This window comes from Bipolaris maydis (genome assembly GCF_028858645.1).
Source record: "Bipolaris maydis strain C4 unplaced genomic scaffold PSV08scaffold_20, whole genome shotgun sequence".
Lineage (NCBI taxonomy): Eukaryota > Fungi > Ascomycota > Dothideomycetes > Pleosporales > Pleosporaceae > Bipolaris > Bipolaris maydis.
The window spans coordinates 146,559-166,952 of record NW_027093876.1 but is presented as its reverse complement, the minus strand read 5'-3'; the positions used below and the strand labels follow the sequence as shown (position 1 = coordinate 166,952).

Genomic DNA, 20,394 nt, shown 5'->3' with positions numbered 1-20,394 from the left:
TAGGGGGAATAGATAGTCAGAAGTGTTACGTGTTGTCAGATCAGTTCACATCTGTTGAAAAATTCGCAAACATGGTTGGTTCCACACTGTCTGATACCGTGATCTTGTGGCAAGCTGTTCGAATGAGACCCGCAGTTGGAAGAAGTCTAGGCCTGTGTGTTTCTGCAGGGTTCTCCGAGACTGAATCTGTGTGATCGAACTGTCTCGTGTGGGGGAGGGGAAGGAGCGGTCAAGAGCAGCGTTAGATGAGGGGAAAGTAAGTAGTGCTCGTATCGATGGAAGACTGTCAGATGCCCAGTCAATCCAACATTTACGGTCAAGTGAGCATGCTTGAATGTTTTTCCCACCACATACTTTATTTTCTTTGTGGGAATAGTGGAGTCGGCGTGTTTCTGTTGGGCGCACATTGGGTTCTTTTTTTCTGGCTCAAAAGGCCCCTACCAGAATTGAGAGATTGTTGTTCCTGTGTGACTTCTGCAACCTGATATGGATTCTGAAAAGTTGTCTTTCCAGCCCAGCTGTATCACTGTGAAGATACCGAGGTAAGTTTGAGACGCCCTGAATGCTCGTTCGACTAGGGAAATTTCTCCATTCCGAGATTTTTCCCAGGACCCCGCATCCAAGGGAAAACCCGGAGTCTGGACGGTGTTCCATCTCTACTTGGGTTCGAATACAAGACATACACTGTTGACTCCACCTTACGCGCGTTACTATTTGACACGCGTAGCCTTGGTGTGGTATATGTAGTAAGGCTACACCCAATCGGCCCGAGAAAACATGTCCCTATTGTGGCAAATCGCGGAGTCACTGAAGGCTGCCTGTTGAAATCGCAGGGGCGAATGCACCGGACGTGGATAGTTATTTCTTGGAAACTGGGGTTGTTGCAGACTGGCATGTGCTTCCAACGCCAAACTACGGCCGTAGGTGTAGAAAGGTATGGTCCATTATCGGACCGGGTACGCATAATATGGAGGGTCCTTCCTATTTGAGCTGTGTGGCGCCTAGAACTTGTTTCACGCCCAATCTCGATCACTCCTTCAATGTCACCAGATACCACACCTTTCAAGAGACGACAATTCAACAACATGCCGTCGCAACTGACTCGTTCAACAGTTGTGATCTGCGTCGCAAACGGGAGGGAAGACGGGTCTGGAGTTCCGGCCCACAAGATCGCTTAACGGACATGGCTCTGAAAGAGACACAGGGCGAGGTACCTGGGGGCGGGAAAACAGCGGTTCATCCCAAAATGGCACCACGACCGGTGCACGCGGCTCCGCTCCTACGACTGCCTAAGGAAGAGATCGCAATCGTATGACGGGTTGCGAAAGCTGGATCAGCAAGGTCACATTCACAGCCACTCGAGCGCAGTACAGCCCCACAGGGGTTTTCTCAACGACCCTTGTTGCAGGTGCTGGGCTCCATTGCCCCGCCTTCAACATGGGCTGATTCCCAACGGCATCGGGCCAAATTTCAAGTCCAAACATTTGCTAACCCATTTGATCTATGTCCCGTTGGGTGTGGCTGCGATTATGCCTTCGTTCAGAGCCTCGGCACTCTCCATGATCAGCACTAATTAGCTACTTCCAGTTTCAACCCTCGTGAATTACCCCTCGACGATTAGTTATTGGACGATTTATGTCAACATGCAGCTATTTTAGAGGAGGTGGGTTCAGAGCCGGACCTCATCCATGACGGGAAATGACCACCGCCTCTTGTAGTCCCAGTGTAATGGCTCTCGACAACCACTACAACTTGGAACTACTCTACACGTGGAATGTCCCATGGCTCTGGACACCACTTTCTCGTTCTACTAGGTGCGTGTGACTCCCAGCCACCCCCCAAAGATGCTACTTGGAGCGAATTGGCGGTCGCGTAGTCCAGTGTTTATGTTACATCTGGCATGCCACATGATTTGGTGCAGGAAGTGTATCTGGACCGATCCTTGATCTGGGTATGGCTCAGTGTAAACTTGCCCGGGTTTGATCATCGCCAGAGTGAACTGCATCTCCGTCCTTGGCATAAGGACGAAGTCCGCTCGAAATGCCATTGCTTATCATCTCCATCTCACGATAAGGCCAAAACCCGTTATTTTTCACTGTTCCTCAAACTATTACAAAATTCATCCCAAAGGTTGAACCCAGCACATATGGAGAGCATTAGTCTCCGGAGCATGACAGTGCCGCGTTTTTCCGATTGGACTCATCGAGTACATTGACCTGGGCATCTTGGATGCATGACCAACACTGAGGAGGTCGTCACGCTATACCCCAATGATGCTGTGATGTTGGGAAGCAACTGGCAAACACCCCCGTTCCTGAACCCCCCACGCTACTTACTTTACTTGAGATGGGTATGATCGACCAAGACTCTCCGTTGCACGTCTGCAACAAAGCTCAGCCAGGTGTTGTACTCGCTTGTGCGATAGCTCGTGTGCGCTTGTAGACTCTGGGTGAACAGCATTGCGCCTTCAAGGTCCGAGGTGATCGCTCATAGATTGAACAATTCTCAAGTACTGCATTGCAATGACGCCAGATATTCTATCGTCACACCTTCTACATACTTCTACTGTACTTCTAATAGGCTCTAGATCATTCCCTTTTAAAGACAAATGTTGATAACGACATCATGAACGAAGCAGCACAACACCTACCAATTTGAGAAACGGGTGTTGAACTTGCCGCCAATGACACAGCAGAGTGCTATCACCTTGTCTTGCTCTGTCGAATGACAGATCGTAGCGCCCTAAACTCTTGCCCTTTATGGAAGCTCTTGTTCGAGATCTACACTAGTATTGTACCAGGATACTACACCCTGTTTTTGTTGCAGCAATTGTTACAATCTTTGCACACACTACACAAGAGATACATGGCACAAGCACCCACAGGCGCAGGGATACGCAGATGATGAGACAGCTACAGGTGTCGGCTGCAGAGCCCATTTCGCAGCCATCTCCATTTGAGATCAAAGACGTCATCACGCAGTAATCTTGTTCGTAAGTAAGTGCTGAATTTGACTGCAATTGGGATCAATGGACTATACCGCTACTACAAAAGCGACGATGCATTTTGGTCAACCACATTCTGGAGTCAGGCATAACATCGGGTAGCTGACAAAGTTCTGCGTGGGCGTAAATCAATACAAGGCTTGCCAAGAGCGCGGGGACATTGCAATTTTGGGTTACGCTACGGGCTGAGAATTGCATCAAGATGAACCATCACGCGTCTGGCTGCACGTAAGGCGTTGTATCCCAGCATGTAGTTGCCGTCTAGATGAAACACTACGCCAATTCCAGTCGCTACCCGATGTCATCCTAAGGTGCGCTTCCAGAAACTAGTAAGAGCCGTTCGGCTTTATCTTTGACACTACGGTGGGACAGGCAGCCGGGTTTGATTGACCGATTCACCTTCCACATTTTGGGCACAGTCGACCTCTGGCATATCTATGTGCATAGACAACCACAGGCACGTGGCAAAGTGCCGGCCAGTCTAGCAGTTATTGCCGGACACTAGGAAGCAAGGCGCGCAAAACACATCGGTCCTCGCCGACCTTGATGTTTCAAGGACAAGCTCAAGGTTCACCCAAACTCGGGGGACATTACCAATAATACGGATCGCCCAGCAGGGATCATGTCGATTACCACACGGCTTTGCCCAGGAACTGCGGATCTGAGGCCAACCGCGAAGGATTGTTGGGAGGAAAATTCGTGACATTGCCGACAACAGTTGATTTTTGCCCGGCTTTCAAGATGGAGCATTCTTGCACAACTCAACTCAGGAGTTGTGATAAATAATGTCGCGGCAGTCCCGGCGACGCCACACAGCGGGGGCGCATGGATCCTACAACGGCTGTGCAGCCACGTGCGGCACTTATCCAGTGATTCAAGTAGCAGGGGTGTTAATCCGGTTGTCCTAACCCGTCAATTCAGCTGAGGCCCAGGATACGCCCCGTTACGTATAGCTGCCGCGGCACAATATCAATTGCAATCCTAATCACCCCCTGAGCCGCACTCTGTGCCGTGGGGGGGCAAAGCAAGAGACCAAGCATTTGCAGACGAGAGTTGGCTCGTTGGTAGCCTATCTGTGTGTCACAATACTATTACTATATATTCAACTGACATGGTTTCTCTCTGACTGGGGGGGGGGGGGGGGGGAATCAGAAAAGGAAAATTCACCCATGGTTGCAAACCATGTCGTCGGAAAGAGTAGCCTGGAGATCGGTTATCATCTTCGGACAATGGGCTTGTTTTGAGCAAGTGCTAGCAACGACCGTCCCACGCTACGCAACGTACATGCCGTAGTCTACTTCAAGACAGTTTCAAGTTCTTGTCAATGGCTGGCTGTACCTACGTACCGCGGGGTACATGTGCTGTATGCCGGCTATAATATCCGCGGATGCTCCCGAGCGCTGCGCCCCTAGTCTTTTGCTTCCTCGGAACCACAGTTCATTTTCATTTTTTATTTTCTCGGATCTCGACTTCGAGTCGACTCACCGTTTCGGTGTGTGAGACGAAATGACCTCGAGGTTTCCCACAGCGCAGGAGTTTGCGTCGTTCCCGCCGCCGAACTATGTCGACCCAATAACCCATCTGCCCATGGCACTGGGAGTTGTCATTCCAATGACTGTCCTGGTCGCCGTTTTCATGTCATGTCGACTGTATTGCCGAACTGTTCTTGTTAAGACATTGGGATGGGATGATGGGTTGATGTCAATTGCAGCAGTAAGTTTGATATGCAAAGCCCTACTCCATGGATCAACAGCTAAACACTAGTAGTTGCTGTGTATTGGGAGCAACATCATGCTCATAATATCCATGTTACCAGACTACCAGATGGGCTATCATCTATGTATGCTTCTGTTCGCTGATGTTACCGAGTCTGAAAACTAATTCCAAAAAGGGGATATTCACCCAGAGAAGCTGTATGGATCGATGAAGGCTGCTCAGGTATGTCGTATGGGATATCAGGAGATGCTCATGCTTACGCTTGTCTAGATGGGTTTGGCTACTCAGCTGCTCTTTACCGCCATCACAGCTTTCATGAAAGTCGCCATTCTTCTGACCTATATACGTAAGCGAAAATCAAGATACAAACTCGAACAAACAGCGACCTGACATGAAGTGTGTAGGCATTTTCCCAGCCAAGCTCGACAGGTGGTTTTGCCATTTGATGATCTTCTACACAGTGACGCTAAACACAGCTTGCTTTTTCGTGACACTATTCCAATGCTCGTAAGAATGATCTTCGACTTTGCTTTGGACTTGATGTACTGATAACGAGCTTCACAGACCGGTAAGCACGTACTGGAAAATTTTTGAGTTTATTGGCACTGCAAAATGCCTCAATATCAAGCTCATCTACTATTTCCACGGCGGACAAAATACCCTGAGCGACTTTATTGTTTTTCTATGGCCTGCAAGAAACCTCATCAATGTGCAGGTCTCACGGCGGCAGCGGTTCACGTTGATTATGATGTTCTCACTCGGGGTAATGTGAGTTTACTTGTATCTATCGGCTTGCGAACCCAAACCTAACGTCTTAATAGTGTTTGCATTGCTGGGATCATACGACTCTACTTTACGCACCGATACCTCATCTCTTTCGACGCATTCTGTATGTCATCATTTCTTTTGTCTTGAGCGATTGCATAATCCGGCCATGCACAGACACTAAGACGATAACAATAGGGTATGGAGGCTCCACCTTCATCATCATGTCCATCGAAAGTGCTGTGGGCGTCGCATGCGGATGCCTTCCAGGCTGCAAACCTTTGATGAACAAAATGTTTCCGCGCATTTTTGCCAGCTCGTCGCATTCATCGTACCCACATCGGTCGGCACATTTGCGTGCGCACAAAGACATCCAAGAGTCTTCTTCAGGAGCACGTTCAGCACAAGTATCGTTCAACCAAAAGGAAGATAATCCGAGCGCAATAGAAAAAGCGATGCGACAAGATACACCGTCAAGCCATGACGTAGTAGTAAGCCCATCGAAACCGCATCCTCACCATCCAGGGCTACGGCCGCCCAGTCGAGCCGCGTTTCCCGGAGGAAGAAGAGAGGGATACAGCGAGCTGAACAACGGGAGCGACGAAAGCATAGAAATGTTCCTATTGTTGCAGCGAAACTAGAACAAGCACATGTTTTCTCTCCTTGCTGAGTTTGCATAGATACCCGAAAAACCCCGTACACGGGGCTCATGAATACATGATTAGTATTTCTAGTCTTATCCTGACCTACCTGGATACCTCCCCCGAGCGGTAGAGCTCCGGAGTCCGGACTATGCATCTACCCAGTAGTGATGTCGAATAACATGGATTCCGCGGGCCGATTGTGCAGAGACTACTACGACATATGACAGGACTTACTAGTACGCGTATGAGGCGGCTGGCCTCGGGCGGATTTCGCAACATTAACTTTTGTTGACTTTGTACCTGGTTATCGGGATATGAAAGCATGGTCTATGTCTGTCGAGTGCCCATTCAGCCATGCTCCTCAAGGCAAAGCGGAATCCTTCGTTGGTCGGTTGGAAACCCATTCACCCAAACTGCAGCGCACAGACCAGTACATTTTGCACTGCTAGGCGAGATGACACGTGCCAGGTCGGCCACAAGAGACAAGGATCTATCTTGCAAGAATAGTACTGCATCAGCCCCCAACCCCGCTTACGCTTGACCACATTACACGCATGAATCATTTCCTTCGCCCACTTTTTTTCCTCTTGCTCTCCATCTACTCTTGTTGTGAGCGAATTAACAGGCGCTGTTGACGTCGTGGAGTAGCAAAATGTGACACTGAATGCAGATGCAGATGGCGCCATGCATGCCAAACTTGACTAGTCCATGTGTTGCTGCAATCGCGCGGCCAGCCAGAGAGCCCAAAGCCGAAATGGACCGGTGGTGAAGACATTGATTCACGCTTTTGGGACGTGGATTAGTAGATGCCGTGAGGCGGGATGGAGGCGACTACGGAAGAATGAGGGGCGTCCTTTCTCTTTTACTACTACTACTACTTATGTTTTTACACGGCGTCTGCTCCCCGCCATTCTTGTTTCAACACACCCTTTACTATCGTGTCCCGACCATTTTTGCCAAATCGCGACTCATTTTTTGTGTATCAAGAATTCTTTCTCAGGTTTGGTGAAGGATACTCGACGTTTATTTTTCTTCACTCTCTAGTGGGGCATCGTCGACTGTACCACCTGCCTGTTCATATCGTGGGGAGTACTAACGATAGCCTCGCGGACACGGACGTTATACATTCGGCAGTTAGTTCATTCTTTTGGAGACGAACATCTCTTTTCACGAATCTCTAAGACGACATCTACAATCGCGGAGACCATTGTGAATCCTGCTTGCTAATCATGGCGACAACACCGGTTGAACACGCAACGACAACGGCCAAGTTTCCTACACGCCAGAAGCCGCTTCCCTATACTTTTGTTAATGAGCGCCGTACCCCTCTTTCCTCCATTCTCCCACCCCTCGTCTTCGGCACCGCAACCTTCAACCACCTATACAACACTGATCCCTATGCCCTTGACACCACCGGCCTCGTCACATCGGCCCTCACACATGGCATCCGTGCCTTCGACACATCGCCCTACTACGGACCCTCCGAACAATTACTCGGCGATGCGCTCGCCACACCTTTTGTCCGCGAGACGTTCCCGCGCAGCTCATACATGATCTTGACAAAAGTCGGGCGGATAGCAAGCGAGGAGTTTGATTATAGCACAGAATGGGTGCGGTATAGCGTCCAGAGGAGTCTGCAGCGCATGCAAACAGAGTACCTGGATCTCGTATACTGCCACGACGTCGAGTTTGTAAGCGCGGCAGAGGTTCTGGAAGCAATTAAGGAGTTGCGCCGCATCAGAGACGAGGAGGGAACAATCAGATATATCGGCATCTCAGGATATCCGCTCGATGTACTAGGCGACTTGGCTGAGCTCATTCTGCGCGAGACGGGCGAGCCCCTCGACGCAGTGCAGTCGTATGCAAACTTTACGCTTCAGAACCAGGAGCTTGCCGGCCCAAAGGGCGTCTTGCGCCTGAAGAACGCGGGTGTGGATGTTGTCCCCAACGCATCGATTCTCGGTATGGGACTTCTTCGTCGTGAAGGCATCCCCGTCGGCGCATTAGGCGATTTCCATCCTGCGCCATCGGATGTCCGCGAAGCCGTGCGCAAAGCCAGCGAATTCTGCGACGGCTATGGCGAGCGCATTGAAGTCATCGCTATACGCTTCGCTCTCGAGACATGGATCTCGGCTGGTGCGCTGTGTGGCTCCAAAGGCGACCCTGCGTCTGGTATACCCTGGCAGCACGAGTCCATCGACGACGTCGGCGGCTCTAAGCTCGGTGTCAGTGTCATCGGTGTATCGCGTGCAGAAGAACTGGAAAAGACGATGCTGGTCTGGCGTTCGATTCTCGACGGGCTCGAGGGCGGCCAGGAAACCGCTGTCCAAGCTGGTCGCTGGTACCGCGCGTGGGAATGGAGTACGAATCGCCGAAAGGCAGTCCAGATCCTCGCAGAAGGCGTGCAAGAGGTGCTGGGCCACGCTTTTGGCTATACCTGGGCGAGTCCTAACCCGGGTTATGTGAATAAGCGGGTGAAGATGGGACTCCAGGACGACAACGCGACTGCGCCCACGAGCAAGGAATCATGTCTGACGCCTGCGGCTAGCCCCGCAGCCTTACCCGTAAAAAATGTATCGGACGTTACTGAAGATGAAAAGGTGTTGCCGTTGAGGTAGCACACGGAGGGAAGGAGGGACATGGAAATTGTTTGCATACTCCTAAAGCTTTTAAAACGAACACACACTCACATACCTACGCAATGTAAATAATTCTTTTGCAGAACCTAAGCCCCAGCTACCTTTTTTTTCTGTCCAGAGTGTCTTATGAAAAAGATGAAAAACATGGCCTGATGAGGTATCACGAATCAAGATCCTAGGCTGCATTGCATTTCCCCTGCATTTTACATGCCATGTGCATCCGGCCAATGATGGAGTGTCGATAATGTTCCCTTGTTTGCTGTTGTCTCAGGCATTTGGGAGCGGGGAAAGTAGGGAATGAGAAGTTTGTATGATTACACGTACAGTAGTAAAAAAAAGGAGAAAGGTGAGAGAAGATGTTGGAGACGAAAAAAGGAAACTATAGGACAAGGTAGCTCTTATCTGGCACGAAAAAAAAGGTAAAAAGAGATGTCGTTAAACTCATCATATTTGAAAGTAATCAGTAGCTATCCTCAAATAATATACACACAAAAAAAAACCAAAGAGTTTCTATTTCCGCTCTCCTTGCTCTATCGCTTCAAAACCACAAAAAAAAAATCATCCCATTTTACAACTTTGCAAAAACTGTTGGGACAGCACCGCCCATCTCGACCAAGGTACTCTTATTCCTGACCCAAGCCTCAAGTCCCTTCTTGCCATTCTCGACACCAACACCACTCTGTTTCCAGCCGCCGACACTCATCTCGGCAGGGCTTTCGCCCCAGGTATTAATCCAGGTGATGCCTGCCTCGAGCCTGGCAATAACCTTATGCGCGGTATTCAGATCCTTGGTGAAGATACCGGCGGCGAGACCGAGCGGCGTGTTATTCGCGCGAGATACGACTTCGTCGATGGAGTCGTAAGAAAGGATGGACATGACGGGGCCGAAGATTTCTTCTTGGACGATTTTCATGGCGTCGGTGCAGTTTGTGAAGACGGTGGGTTGGACCCAGTAGCCCTTTTTGTACGAGGCTTCCGGGTGCGAGGCGAGCCATTTGGGGGGCTCTGGGCCGCCGTAGAGCAAGGTGGCTTTGTCTGAGTCTATACCGTGGCGGATGTACGAGAGGACCTTTTCGTAGTGCGGTTTTGAGACTAGAGGGCCGAAGTTTGTGGCGGGGGAGTAGAGGTCGCCGGGGCGGATGTATTGCATTTTTTCGACGAGGCGCTGCTCGAATTGCGACTTCATGGATGCGGGGACGAAGACGCGGGTGCCGTTTGTGCAGACTTGGCCAGTGGAGAAGAAGTTTGCGAGCATGGCGCCGTCGACGGCTTGGTCGATGTCTGCGTCGGGGAGGATGATGCAGGCGGATTTGCCGCCGAGCTCCATGGTTACGTATTTCATCTCGCCGGCTGCGCTGCCTGCGACCTTTTTGCCCGTAGAGACCTGGCCCGTGAAGCTGACTTTGGCAATGCCCGAGTGTGCAGTGAGGTATGCGCCTACGTCGCCGCCACCCTGGACTACGTTGAAGACACCGGGAGGCACACCGGCTTCTGCGTAGATGTCGGCCAAGACGGTCGAGTGGAGAGGTGTGAATTCTGATGGCTTGTAGACCATGCAGTTTCCAGCGGCGAGGCAGGGAGCAGATTTCCAGAGAGCGATTTGGATGGGGTAGTTCCACGCTCCAATTCCTGCGCACACACCCAGAGGGCTCTTGGTTGTGTATACCCATGCGTCCGGTCGTAGCGGCGCCGTCTCGCCGTTCATACCGCCTCCTCCAACTAGGTTTGCGAAGAATTCCAAGACATCTGCGCCTGTGACAATGTCGACAGTCGAGGTCTCGGAGAAGGGCTTGCCCGTGTCTGCGGTTTCAATTCTTGCCAGCTCATCGTTTCGCGAGCGCAGAATAGCTGCGGCCCGCTGGAGAATGCGCGCGCGTTCGATGGGAGGCGTGGCGGACCATGCTGGAAAGGCCTTGTGAGCAGAGGCTATGGCAGCATCAATGCCAGCGTTGGTGGTTGCGTGAATGTTTGCGACAGGCTGCGCGGTCGCGGGATCAATCGTTTGAAATGTAGACGAAGAACAGGCTGGTTGTATCTTGCCGTCGTAGTAGGCAGAGCGAGGCGCATATGGGAGAGACATGGTCAGGGAGCCTGTTTGGCGCAATGGAGTGGAAGCAACAAGTGAAGATAAAACAGGGCTCGTACGGGAGTGTCACGAAGATGGAAATACGGCGGGAAACAAATCAAGCACCGAGCGTGCACTGCAAGGTATCAGTTTTGTCCCGGAAAGATAATGCAATGTCAAGCAAGGTACGAGGTTGTGTGCCAACATTTGTAGTAGTATATAGGCCATCTATGCAGAGTGACAGCTAGAGGCAGGGGGAGCTTGTATGCAGCCGTTGCGCTTTGGTTTCCCGTCTGAGGTTAGTCGACGAAGAACCGGGTCGCGTCGGACAAAAAGATGGTCTGGTCGTACGTATGCCAGGAAATGGAGGGTAATGCGCAGCGGTTTCCAGCGGGATGGCGCGACGTCTTTGAGCTCAGAGTTTCTCACAGGTGGCACAAAAGGCCTTGTCGGATGGCTGTCGTTCTCACCGCCTTTGGATCGGGGAAAGTGCGGCGTGGAATTGCAGGGATCCCACGCTCGGAGCATGCACACTCAGCGGGGTGCGCTAGTCTGCATGTGGCAATGGCGTCATTGGTCCGTTTTGCACCTTTTTTTTGCGTTGCTGACCTCCCGACTGATATGGGACGAACGAAGGGCGTGGGAGAAAGCCTTTGGTCCCTTCATCTGCATCAGCCGATGACAACAACTATAATCTCTGATTCGTCGTCAACAACCCCTCTCCCATCTAGTTCACGTTTCCCCGCTCAGCCGTCGCATTCCCGCTGACATACGCAGCTAGGACGTTGACCAAAGCACGTGCATCGTTCCGGCCCTATCGCAAACGGCCCTTTTTAGGCCCTCTTATCTTGGAAAGCAAGTTACACATCCTGCAGCGGAACTACGACACGCCATCCGCCCAACCTCACCACTCAATCGACTCGCTTTGGGTATCCGAGTCTCTGCCGACCGTGACCCCCAGGTCCGTGCTGAAAAGATTGACCTTTTCACGCCGTACTCTGCATACATATAAGCTTGCCTCTGCGTGAAAACCTGGTTGAGATCAAGGAAGTATCCTCCTCACCAATCCATTCCTCTTCATCTTCCACCCACACGCGACCATGGCTTTTGAGACTGTGACGTCCATCCCCAAGGATGCCGACTACGACTTTGTCATTGTCGGAGGGGGCACGGCTGGCTGTGTTATTGCCTCGCGCCTCACAGAGTACCTCCCCAACAAGAAAGTTCTCCTAGTCGAGGCTGGCCCAAGCGACTTTATGGATGACCGTGTCTTGCTTCTCAAGGACTGGCTCAACCTTCTTGGAGGAGAACTTGACTACGACTACGGCACTACCGAACAGCCCAATGGCAACTCTCACATTCGACACTCACGTGCAAAGGTCCTTGGTGGCTGCTCCTCACACAACACCCTCATCTCTTTCAGGCCGTTTGAATACGACTGCAAGAGGTGGGAGCAGCAAGGGTGCAGGGGATGGAGCTTCAAGACGTTCATGCGCGTGCTTGACAACCTCCGCAACACCGTTCAGCCCGTGCACGAGAAACACCGAAACCAGCTCTGCCTCGACTGGGTCGAATCATGCTCAACCTCTTTGAACATTCCTGTAGTCCACGATTTCAACCATGAGATCAAGACCAAGGGTGCTCTCAAGCCTTCAGTCGGCTTCTTCTCGGTCGCATACAATCCTGATGATGGTCGCCGAAGCAGCGCCAGTGTAGCCTACATTCATCCAATTCTCCGTGGCGAGGAGACTCGCAACAACCTGACTGTCCTTACCAATGCATGGGTCAGCAAGATCAACGTGTCAGGCAACAAGGTCACTGGCATTAACCTCACCCTTCAGAGCGGCGAGAAGCTCACCCTCAACCCCAAGTGCGAAACCATTCTCTGTGCAGGTGCTGTCGACACCCCACGATTGATGCTTTTGTCCGGTCTTGGCCCCAAGCAACAACTCTCCGACCTTGGCATTCCCGTCGTCAAGGACTTGCCCGGTGTAGGCGAGAACTTGCTTGATCACCCAGAGAGCATCATCATCTGGGAGCTCAACAAGCCCGTTCCTGCAAACCAGACTACCCAGGATTCCGATGCTGGTATCTTCCTGCGACGACAGGTCCCCAATGCCGCTGGTGACGACGGTGAGATTGTTGACCTCATGATGCACTGCTACCAAATTCCTTTCTGCCTGAACACTGCTCGGTAAGTTTCGAATAACTTGTAACAAGAATAAAGTTCTAACATTTATCAGTCTTGGTTACGACTCTCCTATCGACGCCTTCTGCATGACCCCCAACATCCCTCGTCCCCGCTCTCGCGGCCGCCTCTACCTCACTTCTGCCGACCCTAATGTCAAGCCTGCTCTTGACTTCCGCTATTTCACTGACCCAGAAGGTTACGATGCCGCTACCATTGTCGCTGGTCTCAAGGCTGCGCGAGAAGTCGCCAAGCAAGCCCCATTCGCCAACTGGATTAAGCGCGAAGTCGCACCTGGCCCCCACATCACTTCCGATGAGGATCTCTCCGAGTACGGCCGCCGCGTCGCCCACACCGTCTACCACCCTGCCGGTACTACCAAGATGGGCGACGTCACCAAGGACGAAAAGGCCGTTGTCGACCCCGAACTCAAGGTCCGTGGCCTCAAGGGCGTGCGTATCGCTGACGCCGGTGTTTTCCCCGAAATGCCTACCATCAACCCTATGTTGACTGTGCTTGGTATTGGTGAGCGTGCTGCCGAGCTGATTGCGCAAGAGTGGGGCTGGAAGGGTCTGGAGAAGCAGAAGTTGTAAATGTGGATTGCGGGGAGAGAGGAAAAGTGGGCATTTGGCTGGCCATTTTGTTACGATTAGATGACGTGTTGTAAATTTCCTTTCATGTCTGTATATCTTGATAGTAGTTATGCTTTGGTATCTTCTAATGTACCAGAATACGACAATACCCTTTCCATGAGTCGCAGAATTTTTTGAATGTAGCATGTGATTTGGATGTTGCAGTCCAATCACTATACAGGGAAGGAGACTTAAAAGCTCCCAAGCCGATCGACGCTTCTTCGCTTTCAACGGTTAAAGAAGCTTCGACGTTTGTGTGCTCCCCACCCCACTTAGTTGTACAAAACCCATTTCCAGAACTCTAGTTACAAAAGCAAAAAAAGGTAGTACGGCTAAATCGCCTTGGTGTTTGCCTGTACAATCGCCCTTGTCATCCATTCAATATACCCAAACGCCATAGTTTTTCTCTCTCTCTTTCTCAGTCGTCAAATTCAAACATCCTGACCAGACCATCATCTTCTCCCGCCTCTTCCTCGTCCTCGCTATCACTCTCTTCACTATACTCAACCGCAAACCGGTCATCAAAAGGCCCACCACCCCTCATTTCCTGCTCACCCCAACCCGCCTCTTCCCCGCCTTCCTCGACCTTTCCCTCGCTCTTATCCGCACTACGTACGAAATCGCCAGAAGCATCCGTATCATACATATCAAGCACATACCTGCCCTTGGCATCGGTAAACTCGCGCTGCGTGGGCTCACTCTTGTTGCGCGCTTTACTCCTCTTCTTGTCCGCCTCTTCCTTCTTCGTGAGCCACTTGCAGATGGGAGCGGGCAGCTCGTTGCGGCCGAAACCCGACTTGGCGAGGCCCCAGCTGGTGAGGGAGGCGGCGTACTTGTTTGTCGTTGAGAGGGCGGCGGCGCTGATGCTTAGGGTGGCTTTGCCCACGCCAGAGGTTGCGAGGGCCGTAGCGTACGAGACGGTTGCGCTGCCGACTTTGGTGAGGGCGTGGTTGGAGTCTTGCAGGGCCGCAGACCATGTGCCGGGGAAGGGGTAAGAGGGGGACTGCGAAGTTAGTGAAGGTGAGTGGAGGAGGCGGGTGTCTTTGTGGCTCACGTGTGCGGTGGGGGTAAGAGGTGAGAGGTCCTGCCATTCTTCGGTGCTCTCTAGCGACTCGTATTCAGAGAGAGAAGAATCGTCGTTTTCTTCATCTTCGGTGACTGCAGGGATGTCTGCTGGGTTGATGAAACGGGAGCAGAATGCTTCTGGCTGCGCTTGGTGTGTGACTGGACGCTGGATATGCAACACTAACTGCTTGTTGCTCTGGACTTCCTCTTCACTCTCGTCTTTCATGCCGTTAAAGTAAACATGTTTCTGGGGGCTCGACTGCTTTCGACTCTGAGGTTGCTCGCGCCGGGTTCGGGACCGGCCTCTGGATCTGCCCCTTCCGACCTCGTTGCTGCCTACAGCCTCGCGCCGAGACCTCGTAGTATAGACCATGACGCTCACCGTGTACAGGACTTGAAAGTGCTATATCTTCTCAGTATCAGTATACACAACTACGGCAGTGTCCAAAAGCAACGCAAAAAACAAGCAAAGCGGCACGGGAGTTCTCGTGCGTCGAGGATGAGGTAGCGACTGCGGCAAGAGGTTCTTGAATTGGGCGAGGAGAGGGTAAGAAAGAAGGTGAGGTTTGACGGTGACGCTGCTGGATTGTTGTAATCAGGTCGCGCTGCGCGTGAACCTGGGTTGTGGTGGTGACTTGCTACAAACGACTAGGGGGACGTCATAATGTATACAGTGATAGCTAGTAGAGGGGAAAGTGGAGTGTTTGCAGGACAAACGGTCGGCGTTCGTAGGTGCCAAGGTTTTGAGGGACTTATTTGGGGTGGATGGTTGTCCCCACACGATTCGCGACCGAATCCAAAGGTAGCCTTACGTTAGACGAGGCTGTGGTAGGGCAGTGGGGTTTACCATGCTCGTGATGATAACCTTGGGACTGCTTTGGTCCTTTGCAAAATTAAGTTGCCAGTGAGTTTTCATAACAATCAGCATCTACTGCATGGAGCTTTCACTTTCTCGCTCCCGCGCCAAGGTGTGAAAGCGCACACACGTGACCTTAATGACTGTAAGGTAACTTGTTGTGCCGACTCAACAATGTCTTCTAAGTTTCTCTATGAGACAAAGGTCGCTAAAAATCCTTTATTGGGGCACTTGTCTCCAGTTTGTGCTCTATATCAGGCAGTGTGGTACGTCGCGCGCTCAGCACGCGGTGACACAGAGTGAAAGCATACTCAACCATTACGAGAGATTTCTCGAACCCTTCTCACCTCTCAGCGAAGGTTTATCCCAGAGCTGTCAAAACCCAAACCTTTGCACACAATCACCCTGTGTACTATTCCCTGGCTTGTTCTCACACCTTTTAAACTACTCGCAACTCCACATTCAATCTACCCTGAACAACCTATATACCACCAGCATATACAAAAGTCGAAGTAGATATCAATACCAACCATAAGATGGCTAACCGATGTCCGCTGGAAACTCTTCTGACAACTCAATGCGCACTCACTAACTTCCCACAGCTGTGTATATCTGCGCTCAGGACCCAAGGCACTTGATGTGCGAATTGCTAGAAATCATGCACAATGACGAAGACAACAACTACTTGTCCCTTTCCTGTAGGAGAGCTATGGAAAAGCACCTCGTCTCAAACCTTCACCAGTCGTTGTTTCCAATTTCGCTGCTCGACGAGATTCGTGCGGCTGATGACCAGGCCATCCAACGATCTCGACAGTCTGAGGCAGCTAGGAGGAACAGAAGGGACTTAGGAGAGACCCCGAATGCGATTCCAAGGCCAGTCCCTAATACAGGCGAGAGTCACATGCGAGCACCGCGTAATATCACTAAGTCGTTCTTGTTGACTAAATACGACCGGCTCGTCGATGAAGCGCAGCCGGCCCACTTCAAGCCACCACCAGCTCCTTCGAATAAAAGAGGTTCATCGTCGACTGATAAGGCTTCTAGTGTCAATACTCCCAAGGAGAATAGGTTACCGCGTGATGTTAACCGGGCCTTCTTTATTGCTGACGAGGATGACACATCTGTCGATGAATCTCGGCCAGTCCATCACAAGTCACTACCAGATCCTCTGAATATAAGGGAATCATCGTCGACTGAGAAGGCTTCTAGTGTCAGTACTACCAGGGAAGATGTGTTACCGCGTGATGTCAACCAGGCCTTCTATGTGGCTGACGAGGACGAACCACAGACATCTTCTCCGCATTTACTCGCTCAAACTTCAGCCGAGCAGACTTTGGCACCTATCGGAAACAGGAAAGTCTTAGGGGAGATTTCGAATGTGATTTCGAGGCCAGTGATTGGCCCAGGTAAGAGCCATTTAAGAGGGCCGCTTAATATCAACCAATCATTCTACGTAGCTGAAGATGACGAAACAGTCATCGATGAATCTCCGCCAGTGACTGAGCCAGATGAGAGTCATTTTGGAGAACCGGTTAATTTCAATCAATCCTTTTGTATCGTTGAAGACGATCCATCTGACGAACCCCCACAAGTACACCACGAGCCACCACGAGCTCCTCCGAATCCATACGCTCAACCTTCGACCGGACAGCCTACCCGTGTTAGTAAACCAAAGGCTAATACTCAGCAAAATGTCAGGTCTACTCTCTGCCCAACTCAAAATGACCAGCCATACCGGAGGATAATCACCAACGCCAACTACGACGCAGCCGTAACCTTAAAGGAACTCGAGGAGTCTTTCATCGAAGAGACAGAGCCAGCTGATGATGGCTCCCAAACAGAAAAGGCCACCGAGCCCGACAGCCCCACCGACCCGAACACCGCGCCCGCCGCCCACGTCTTCGAAGAAATCCCAAAAATCGTAGTCACCGACTCGCGCGAAAACATCCAAGCCATCGTGGATGCCGAGCGCAACGAGCCCGAGCAACCCGCAGAGAAATCCACAGAGAAACCCACCAAAACCGCACAAGAGGTTCCCGAATACAACTTCTACAAGCAAAAGAAAGCAGGTTTCTACGACAGAGCAGCCGACGAGCCAAAGCGCCTATATCCTTCCACGATTGTAGAGAGAAGAGACAATCTACCTCCTAGCTGGTCTGCGCGCAGTATGGGAAAGAGGAGTCAAAGGCCTCCTCGTCCTGCCTGTTCGTCACCGCCGATTCAAAGGGCTGGCTCGGCGCCGGTGCCTGCTACGAAGGCTACGGAAGTTATGATGGGAAAAGGGCTAGATACTGCGGAGCCAAGGACTACAACAGGGAAGCGGGCGCGTGGCGCGGAGCCGGGGACTGCGAAGAAGAGGCTCAGGAAGCCTGGTGGGGGGAAGAAAGATGTGTAGGGTTTGGGACAATGGGGAAAAGGGTATTGTGTAGTTTTTTCCCCTTGGGGTTGGCGTTTTTGCTGGCATCTCGGAGTCTTCTTTGTTGATGGTGGCTTTATATCCCGTTAAGTTCGGTTTCTTTGTTGTTGTATCATTCTACCTAAAGATAGAAGCTGTGCTCTTGCTCTTTGCATTTTGTGTCTGCTCTAGCATACTCTGAATACCGTTACTGCTCTTCATGCGTTAGTTTCTTTGTTGTTTTCCTAGTAGGGTTACTGTACGATAGTTCGTGTCCGGCACTTGTTCGTTCGTACGTTCGTACGCTCGCACGCTTTCCTTGTTACTGAGAAATATAGCGCTTGCTCTTCTCGATTTCTCAAGCTTTTGCACATTCGAACTGTATTTCCAAGTCACTGCACTGTTTCTTGTCACGCGTTTTATCCTCGTAATTTATCGTTCTAGAGCTTTACTTGTGTTTCTTTCAGTCAGGCATCGTGGTCAAGCCAGCGTGTGGGTTCACGACATTCTTTCTTTGTCTATCGCAAGATAGAAATATTCTAATTGCATCTAACTTACTATGTTTCTTCGAGATCCAAGACGTCCTCGTCCACCACGACAGGCTGGCAACTAGGACACCCGATGCAGTAAGGCATAACAGTCCAGCGATTAAGATAGCAGGAATGTATGTGATACGATAATATGTCGTTGTTCCAATGCCCTCAGTCTCAGCTTCGGTATCAGTGTTATTGCTCGACGTGGCCGCTGCGATTTCATACCGCATGCGTTCTATATCCCCAATAGCTTATAGAAAGTTCTCCACAAATGTCTCATACTAAAATCGTGTTTGTTCACGTTAGATATTGTTGGCTCCGCCTTCACTCATGCCGTCAATCATCTCGCAGTCCAGCTAATTGTAGTACTGAGCACTGGCAGCAAACGCGCCACCAAATCTAGAAAATTCACCGCTTAGGCTTTGAATGCGACGATTGTCTGGAGCTCTCTTATGAGTATAGGGAATCTATATGGTTCGCCTCATATGGAGTGGCTGGACATGCTCCACCCCGACAGTATCGACGCGCTAGAGAAATTGCTGATGGTATTGATCGGTCGAGATTCACTGACAAGTTATGGACGGCGTCCTATTTCAAGACTATACAGCGCAATCCCTAGGCCTGTGGCTGATCTCCCATGTATGCTCGTGTGGTGCCAGCACCAGCATCTTGATAGGTCAAATTTTGAATCCGGGGTATGATCGGCCCATCTACGGTTTCTAGATACTGTTTTGGACCGGCGCCACGTTCAGCACTGGAGAATTCCTGTTCAGGAACGACGAAAACTTCTTGGAAACGTGTAATCACGCCAAAGAAAACGTCAGAAAAGCTGGATTGCTTAGGATACCCGTACGAATAGGCTACGAAGCAGCGTATAGGCGAGAAAACAGTGGAGTTTTGCCCTAATAGGATCTCGTCTACATTCGATTGTGAGAAGATTTCGAATTTTAAAGGCATAGGATTCTTATAATCCTCTATAGATGTTTTCATGACTTGACGGCTATATTGTCTAATAGTAAGGCTTAGTATTGTAGAGTTGAGATCTGCCGTATAGTTGTTCGCTAGTTTGAATCCTCGAACTCCTGTGAGACAAGTTATATTAGAGTCTATCGAATTCAAGGAGTTGATAGTAGCATGTACGCCTACGTAAGAGCGATCTAGGAAGAGCTGTGCGATTTCGCTCCGAATATTAAACTCCGTGTACAATCTGGAGACGCGGCTTGCAAGCGAGAGTTGCTGTTCTAAGGTAAAGCCAAACATGTCTGAGATAGGTCTAGTCTAGACACTTCGACATGCACGCGGATTGTCCGAACCTGTCTTTTCATTCAACAGTCTCAGTGTGATGTTGCAGTTACCCTGTACCACCGTAAAAGATTCGTATGCGATAATGTTAGACATCATCGATTTGGAAACGGCCGAAAGCAGCGTTAGCACCGCGAACACGGTGGACTTTCCATTCTTTGGCTTGAGAAGCTTCTGTAGCTTGAAAAGATCATAAAATCCGCTTGATGTGCAGCTTGCTTCAACCGCAACGCTGAGAGGAACTGGCTGGGACTCAGGCTCGGCGAAGACTGACGTTTGCGCGCTATCGAACCAGCACCAGTTGAAAGCAGACATGATTAGTGGAGCAAAGACGGTGCCGGATATGAAATTGACTCCTTTGGCTAACCCGAGTAACATTGTTCCTCCTATCGTCGCCATTTGCACTATGCTTTGCAGTTGGTGACCTGATGGTGGAACTATGGTCGACCAGATTATAGCCGCTACTACCGGGACAGCAAGTGTCAGAGCGACCAGACCAATGATGACCCTGTGGTCATGGCCGGTTGATTCATGGCTGAATGATTTTGAGGTACGGGGAGTCCAGCTTTAGGCAATGGAGATGTGTTGGC

At 50.8% G+C, this 20,394-nt stretch overlaps 7 protein-coding genes across 7 annotated transcripts; 4 read left to right on the top strand and 3 right to left on the bottom strand.

Moving 5' to 3' along the window:
• Positions 1-4,510: 4,510 nt before the first annotated feature.
• PSV08DRAFT_357489 (uncharacterized protein) lies at positions 4,511-6,126 on the top strand (the record flags this gene model as incomplete). The annotated part of the gene is made up of 8 exons (XM_014218168.1): positions 4,511-4,717; positions 4,772-4,844; positions 4,896-4,942; positions 4,991-5,066; positions 5,125-5,227; positions 5,285-5,488; positions 5,542-5,609; positions 5,684-6,126. 8 exons carry the CDS (start codon positions 4,511-4,513, stop codon positions 6,124-6,126), a joined length of 1,221 nt encoding a protein of 406 aa, XP_014073643.1.
• A 1,041-nt stretch (positions 6,127-7,167) lies between these two features.
• PSV08DRAFT_212721 (Aldo/keto reductase family-domain-containing protein) lies at positions 7,168-8,859 on the top strand. Its single transcript, XM_014218156.2, has one exon. It carries the CDS (start codon positions 7,359-7,361, stop codon positions 8,745-8,747), a length of 1,389 nt encoding a protein of 462 aa, XP_014073631.1. The 5' UTR covers positions 7,168-7,358; the 3' UTR covers positions 8,748-8,859.
• Positions 8,860-9,198: 339 nt separating this feature from the next.
• PSV08DRAFT_212718 (aldehyde dehydrogenase domain-containing protein) lies at positions 9,199-11,235 on the bottom strand. The gene is made up of 2 exons (XM_014218169.2): positions 11,039-11,235; positions 9,199-10,969 (listed from the first exon to the last, which is right to left on the bottom strand). Exon 2 carries the CDS (start codon positions 10,846-10,848, stop codon positions 9,337-9,339), a length of 1,512 nt encoding a protein of 503 aa, XP_014073644.1. The 5' UTR covers positions 10,849-10,969; positions 11,039-11,235; the 3' UTR covers positions 9,199-9,336.
• A 636-nt stretch (positions 11,236-11,871) lies between these two features.
• PSV08DRAFT_233447 (uncharacterized protein) lies at positions 11,872-13,769 on the top strand. Its single transcript, XM_014218140.2, has 2 exons — positions 11,872-13,027; positions 13,077-13,769. The coding sequence occupies exons 1-2, from the start codon at positions 11,934-11,936 to the stop codon at positions 13,612-13,614; spliced, it is 1,632 nt and encodes a 543-aa protein (XP_014073615.1). The 5' UTR covers positions 11,872-11,933; the 3' UTR covers positions 13,615-13,769.
• A 193-nt stretch (positions 13,770-13,962) lies between these two features.
• Positions 13,963-15,091, bottom strand: PSV08DRAFT_366918 (uncharacterized protein; the record flags this gene model as incomplete). The annotated part of the gene is made up of 2 exons (XM_066093117.1): positions 13,963-14,656; positions 14,708-15,091. 2 exons carry the CDS (start codon positions 15,089-15,091, stop codon positions 14,072-14,074), a joined length of 969 nt encoding a protein of 322 aa, XP_065947913.1. The 3' UTR covers positions 13,963-14,071.
• Positions 15,092-16,110: 1,019 nt separating this feature from the next.
• On the top strand, positions 16,111-17,969 carry PSV08DRAFT_357484 (uncharacterized protein; the record flags this gene model as incomplete). Its single annotated transcript, XM_066092940.1, has 2 exons — positions 16,111-16,123; positions 16,177-17,969. The coding sequence occupies 2 exons, from the start codon at positions 16,111-16,113 to the stop codon at positions 17,967-17,969; spliced, it is 1,806 nt and encodes a 601-aa protein (XP_065947912.1).
• A 1,148-nt stretch (positions 17,970-19,117) lies between these two features.
• PSV08DRAFT_191848 (uncharacterized protein) lies at positions 19,118-20,119 on the bottom strand (the record flags this gene model as incomplete). The annotated part of the gene is made up of 2 exons (XM_014218172.1): positions 19,118-19,764; positions 19,816-20,119. The coding sequence occupies 2 exons, from the start codon at positions 20,117-20,119 to the stop codon at positions 19,118-19,120; spliced, it is 951 nt and encodes a 316-aa protein (XP_014073647.1).
• Positions 20,120-20,394: the final 275 nt, after the last annotated feature.

Excerpts from the sequence above, each read along its gene's own strand:
- PSV08DRAFT_212721 (XM_014218156.2), top strand. The coding sequence starts at position 7,359 with ATGGCGACAACACCGGTTGAACACGCAACGACAACGGCCAAGTTTCCT.
- PSV08DRAFT_212718 (XM_014218169.2), bottom strand. The coding sequence starts at position 10,848 with ATGTCTCTCCCATATGCGCCTCGCTCTGCCTACTACGACGGCAAGATA.
- PSV08DRAFT_233447 (XM_014218140.2), top strand. The coding sequence starts at position 11,934 with ATGGCTTTTGAGACTGTGACGTCCATCCCCAAGGATGCCGACTACGAC. Across the intron at positions 13,028-13,076 it reads TTCTGCCTGAACACTGCTCG|TCTTGGTTACGACTCTCCTA; the intron begins GTAAGTTTCGAA and ends AACATTTATCAG.